At 30.6% G+C, this 6,381-nt stretch overlaps 1 protein-coding gene across 1 annotated transcript; it reads left to right on the top strand.

The window, feature by feature from the left end:
- The first annotated feature begins 2,558 nt into the window (after positions 1–2,558).
- LOC145618301 (uncharacterized) lies at positions 2,559–6,040 on the top strand. Its single transcript, XM_081673075.1, has 2 exons — positions 2,559–2,882; positions 5,407–6,040. The coding sequence occupies exons 1-2, from the start codon at positions 2,697–2,699 to the stop codon at positions 5,947–5,949; spliced, it is 729 nt and encodes a 242-aa protein (XP_081529201.1). The 5' UTR covers positions 2,559–2,696; the 3' UTR covers positions 5,950–6,040.
- The last annotated feature ends 341 nt before the right edge of the window (positions 6,041–6,381 follow it).

Here is a 6,381-nt window from a genome sequence, read left to right as displayed (position 1 = left end):
TTAGAGACTAAACCGAAAAATAAGCATAAAAATATCCTAAACGTGACATATAAGTCATTTATAAGTGATTTTAAGCAATATTCATACATCATTACTTCATTAATACAATTGTAGAAGAAAAGAAATGGTTGAAAGTGTTAAAATTGATAATGTTGAAATTGATTAAAGAAGAAATATAAAAAAAGAAACCTTAGGACCCAATTTCAACTAGACCAAAAAGAAAATGACCTAAACCGGCTCATTAATTCATTTCACAGATCCAAAAAAATCCGACCCGCTATGGAATGGGCCGTTTCAACCGCACCTAATTTAATTTGAATTGATGTGAATCCAGGTAAACCCATTCACAAACCAACCCGTTTAATACAAACCCGTTATGATCTGAACCATTTATTATCCAAACCATTTACAACCCAAAGTGATTTGAATATGTACTCGCATTAACCTAGGTAAAATCGCTCCTTAACCAACCCGTTTCAAACCTATCCGATTATGATACGATCCAATTATTATCCGAAACTATCCGAACCAATATGATACCTAAATATTTACGGTCCAAACCGATATGAATCCGAATTCGTTTGAACCTGAGTAAACCCGTTTCCAAACCGACTCGTTTCAAACCAATCTGTTTAATTACAAACCGAATCGCTTACTACCCAAACTGAATTAAAACCGATTAAAAAAACTAAAATCGAACCGAGCCAAAAACAATTTTAATCAAACCGAAATCAAACTGTCGCCCAATTTCAAACCGAATCAGTTTAAAATCGAACTGCCAAATCGTTTTGGCAGTTAGTTGCACGAGTTCTAAACTAATTAATATTGCAAATACTATGGAATTTCAAGTTGTTACAGTAATCAAAGGCTAATAAATGAATTTAGTTGTATCCATTCCACGAGTTCTGAAATAATTAATATTGCAAATAATTTAGAGTGTTTAGCTGTAGTAATCAAAGCCTGATAATAAATGAATTTTGTTGTATCCATTCCACGAGTTCTGAACTAGTTAATATTGTGAAAAATTTATAGTTTTTAGTTGTAGTAATCAAAGTTTAATACTCCCTCTGTCCCCTTTTGATAGTCTCTTATGAGCATTTTTCACGGGAATTAATAAACAGAAATACAAATAATAAAAATACATTGAAAAAGTTTATTGACATTGGGTATGCAAAAAAGTAGAGAGAGAAAGTGGTAAAAGTACACGGGAAAACAAAATGAACATGGGAAAGTTAAATTTGCACAATTATTGTTGCAATTAGGAGGGAATTTTGGTAAAAAACTAACATTAATGGTTGTTGGAAAAAACAAATAGGGTGAACATTTTGGGACTAAAATTTGCCAATAAGAGACTATCAAAGGGGATGGAGGGAGTAAGAAATGTAGTAAGTTGTATCCATTAAACAAGGTCTAAGCAATAAATATTGCGAAAATAAAATGGACTGTTTAGTTGTTGTAGTAATCAAACCTAATACTTCCTCCGTTTTATTAATATTGCAACAATGGACTTTTTGCACTATTCATTATTCTTGTTTGACCATATAATATTGATTTATACGTTAATCAAAATATAGTCATGTGTGATCTTGTTGGATTCGTCTCATAAAATACTTTCATGATATCAGCTTTTTATAATTTTTATACTTACACAATTATAGATATATAGCATATAATACATGCATTGGGATGCGTAATTTCCTCCTTGTTGCAATATTAACAGAACGGAAGAAGTAATAAATAAATGTAGCTGCATCCATTGCACGAGTTCTAACTAATTAATATTGTGAATAAGTTAGAGTTTTTATTTTATGGCCCTGTTCTTTTCAGCTTAATTTTGCTGAACTGAAATTATTTTTACTAAACTGAAATTATTTTTGTTGAATTGAAATTATTTTTTCTGAACTGAAATTAATTTTACTGAACTGAAATTATTTTTGCTGAACTGAAATTATTTATACTGATTTTCTGTTATAATTCTTCTTTAAGAAAACTGAATTTTACTAAGCTGAACTTATTTTTACTGAACTGAAATTATTTTTACTAAACTGAACTTATTTTTACTAAACTGAACTTATTTTTACTTAATATTATTTTTCTTAGGTGAAGAGAACAGGGTAGTAGTAAACAAAGCCTAACAATAAAAAAATTAGATGTATCCATTGCATGAGTTCTGAACTAATTAATATTACGAATAATTTGGACTTCGGAGTTTTTTTTAGGGAGATTTTGGAGTTTTAGTTGTAGTAATCAAGAGCTAAGTTAGTAGCCGGGCCCGCCCATTAAACATGCCGATTAGAAGTGTAGACAGTATATTCACCCAACATACAAACTACACATGAAGTATATAAATTAAGGTTATATTGAAGGTCCAAATTAGAGCCGTGATAATATTTTCCACTCATTCTCTGGCTTTTTGTCCTACATTGTAAAGAATATGTGGATTGAGCTTTGTTCCCAAGGGTCACATTGTTTGTGATCACATTTGCAAATTTGTCTCTTTGTTATATGATTAGACGATATGATGGTCCTCACATTTGCTTTTACTTATAAGATTTTCTTACAACAATAATACCACAATTTTTATTAGTTTGCTATTACTTATTGGATATACTAATAGTTATCTTGTTCATCAATAGTTATCTTGTTCATCTATTCCATATAGTTTGCGCTTACTTATTGAATATACTAATACTTACATGGCACAAAGCTACTCTTCTCAACTTCTCGACGCCATGGACCGTCTTTGGTTCCACCAAATCATCCTGTCGCCCGAACCAACTTCAGTACTTAGCTTTAGTAATGCCTTACAATCATGTACTAGTTCGTCTTCAGAGTCTTATCAATGGGAGGGAGATGTTCTATCATCAAGCTCTTTCTCTCAGGTAATTTTCACAGTTTCAATTTATGCAATTTATTTATTTATTTATTTATTTTTTTTTTTTTGTATTCCACCCGATTCAACTTTTGGGCTAATCCGAATTCGGAGATTAGTTCTTGGTGGTTAGGTTCCACTTTCCTTCCAATTGTTGCGGGGGATCGAACACAGATCCCCTTACCAAGTGTAGTCCTAATCACCACTACACCAACATTCAATTGGTTCAATTTATGCTTCTTAGAAGCCATTTTGATAATGTATTTTGAATTAGTATTGTCACAACTTATTCACGATTTTGTTGTCCAATTATATAAACTAAATATGAAAGAGGTGTTTGTTTAATGTATCAATTGCAAATGACAGTTTCTTAAAAAAAAAAAAAAAAAAAAAAAATAAATAAATAAAAAACCAAAAAAAACAAAAAATTGCAAACTACAGTAAAGTGTAGTAGATAAATGATTCGTATCAAAAATAAAAATAAAAAAATTAAAATAAAATATTTAAGTAGCACTTTATTGGTCCGAAAATAATATGACATTGCCCCAATAATTCGTTCTTCAAATCCCAAAATAAATAACTTATTCTAACACAGAAAAACGTTACCGTACCTATTTTAAAAATTTTGTTTTCTAACATAAACCATTTTAAAATTGTATCATATATAACGTTAGTTAATGTAATTTTAAAAAATAAAAATTAAATGAATATATAAACTCTATATTTTTGTTGATAATAATGATTTTTGTTTTAATTGTTGCGGTAGGTCAATTATTAATCAAGTTGTTCAAGATGAGGCGCAGTTAGTCGTGATAGAAGTTTCTACATTAGCTAGTTACAAAGTAAAAGTCATAATAGTAAGTTACTCCTTCCACTTGAAATTAAAAAAAGGATCTTGTTAACGAACAATCCAAGGGTGTTAGATAATTTTTTAACTTGTTGAACGGTTTTAGGGGTATAACAATGATAAATGTTATTTCAAAAGACAATAGTGGAAGTTATAGAAGAAATAATTGGTTATTTGTTTCTATATAGTGCATGGAAAGTAAGGATGGAAGATTTGAAATTAGGTGGAAAATAGTTATAAAATGACTCCTAATTCTATGCTTCGTGCATGGTTTAATATGTTTACACTACTAGTTTATGTGCAATTTCTTGTGAACTTAGCCAAAGTAACTTGTGTATATTGTACTACGTAGTTGAGTGTGGGCTTTAAGTTAAAATGGATAAACAAGCCGGCCAAGCCATTTGGCTTTAGTAACTAAGAAAGTGGCTTAGCAAATCACTCCAATCAAAAAAATAAAAATAAAAAAAATAAAAATAAATAATCTACCAATGGATTAAAAATCATTGCCTCATGGTAAGCTTATCCGATCCTATCCTATCCTAGCTTCAAGTCACTTTTAACACTTCACAAACATCACAACTTTTAAAGTTTTCAATAGGGATGAAACAAAATAATATATATGTTCATGGAAATAATTTCTTAAATAAAAAAAAAAAACCGGAGACGCATGTAAATTTAGACATTTACACTTTGTTCGGTTTAAAAGAAATGAAAGGAAAAGAAGAGAGGAAAAAGCAAGGGGACAAATTCTCTTGTTTGAGTGAAAAATTGGGGGAATTAAGGAAGGGGAAGGAAAGGGAGAGATTCATTTTCCCTTTCTCTTTGGAGAGATATGGAGGGAAAATGGAGCTCATCACCTCACCCTCCCTTTCTTTTCCCTTCCCTTTCTCCCTTGTCCCTTCCCTTCTTTAACTTCCTTTTTTCCAATCAAAACAAAACATAATGTAACAAAAAAATATAGGATAGGTAGATTGAGACGGAGTGAGTAATATAAGAAGTATGGAGTATTAGTTTAATTTTTTCATAGTCTTGGTTATTTTCTAATTTTTGAGATAAAATCATTAATTATGTTCACTTTTGTCACTTAGTTTACTTGAATTGATCTAATGATGGAATTTTTCAATTCCTCTGGTTACAGCGAGTTGGACCTTATATGTTGTATACACTTGCTCTGATACGATGATATACTTTCTTTGCAAAACCACTATACATCTCAGCTTGGTTCACTACTTATGAGTAATTTCTCACTAATAAAACGAAGAAAAAAATAATACAGTCTGATTTCCCATTATAGCAAGGTCCAGCAAATATAATTTTGTTTCAATAAAAATAATTTCTGTTCAGCAAAAATAAGTTGAAGAGAACGGGGCCTAACTTTTTCTTCTTTTTTTTTACTTGTAATTTTTAACCTACAAATCCACTGCAATTCAAATTTTATTTTCTCTTACTTTCCCTAAATATACTATATTCACACTATGACTTTTCTTTCATATTCAACAAAAATAACAATATACCATTACAATTTTTCTCCCTAAATAATGTACACATAAGAGATGAAACTTTTATGTCCTTCAACCATTGTCTTTTATGTTTTTCCACCATTTGAGTACTTTTTCTAATGTGGTATGTCAAATTTATAAGTCAAGTCCAATGTCATGATGATATTTATAAATTTCATATTGAGCAGAATGATTACAATAATGAAGTAGAAGACAAGAGACAAGATGATGATGATGATAATCGTCTTGGGAGGGAAAGATTATCAAGGAAAAATTTGATTAGCAATAAAATTAGGTCACAATCATCCTCTACATGGATTGAAAGACCAAGAACGAGTTCAAGTCTTTCGACGAATGCAAGCCCTAAATTGCAAAAATTCCTAAGTTGTAGCAGATTGCATGATCTTGAGCTAGAAGAGCTGAAAGGGTTCATGGATTTGGGATTCCAATTTGAAATGGATCAACTTAGCCCTCGAACTGTGAGAGTGATTCCGGCCTTGCAAAGAGTTGATGAAAAGTATGGAACACACACGTTTGATGATATAGAACCTCAAACGGAAGAGAAAAAGAAAAAAGTTGTGGAGCCATATTTGTCCGAAGCATGGATGATAAAGAGACCAGACTCGCCGTTGCTCAGGTTGAGAATGGCTAGGGTTTCTAGAGAAGAAGAGATGAGGGAATGTCTTAAGCTTTGGGCTAGAACTGTTGCATCAACTGTGCATTCTGATTAATTAGTTCCCCATCCATTTATTTTTAAGTGTATCTATTGACTTGCACATAGTTTTGACTATTAAAATAATATACTACCTCCGTTACACATTATTTGCAACGATTTGACATAAAGTAGAGAGGAAAAATGTATAATCGTTGCAAATAATGTGTAACGGAGGTAGTACAAACAAGGTTTATTGGAAAATTAAAAATTATTTAAAGAACATTATGGGTGAATAATTTATTTTTTTATTTTTTTTGAAAGAAATAGTGGGTGAATAATTTATTTAAAAGTGATGGAAAAAAGGAAATTGTAATAAAATAGTAAAAGTGGAAATTATGGGTGGTGAAAGGTATTTTAACAATGCACAAAAGCTTTAACTTCCATATTTAAAAATTGTTTCAATTAAAAAATAGTTGTATGAAATTATTGCGCAAAAAATAGAGGAATA

Source organism: Chenopodium album, chromosome 26 (genome assembly GCF_948465745.1).
Source record: "Chenopodium album chromosome 26, dcCheAlbu1.1, whole genome shotgun sequence".
In the NCBI taxonomy this organism is placed as follows: domain Eukaryota; kingdom Viridiplantae; phylum Streptophyta; class Magnoliopsida; order Caryophyllales; family Amaranthaceae; genus Chenopodium; species Chenopodium album.
Note: the sequence above shows the minus strand (reverse complement) of the source record. Positions and strands in the feature narration are given on the sequence as shown.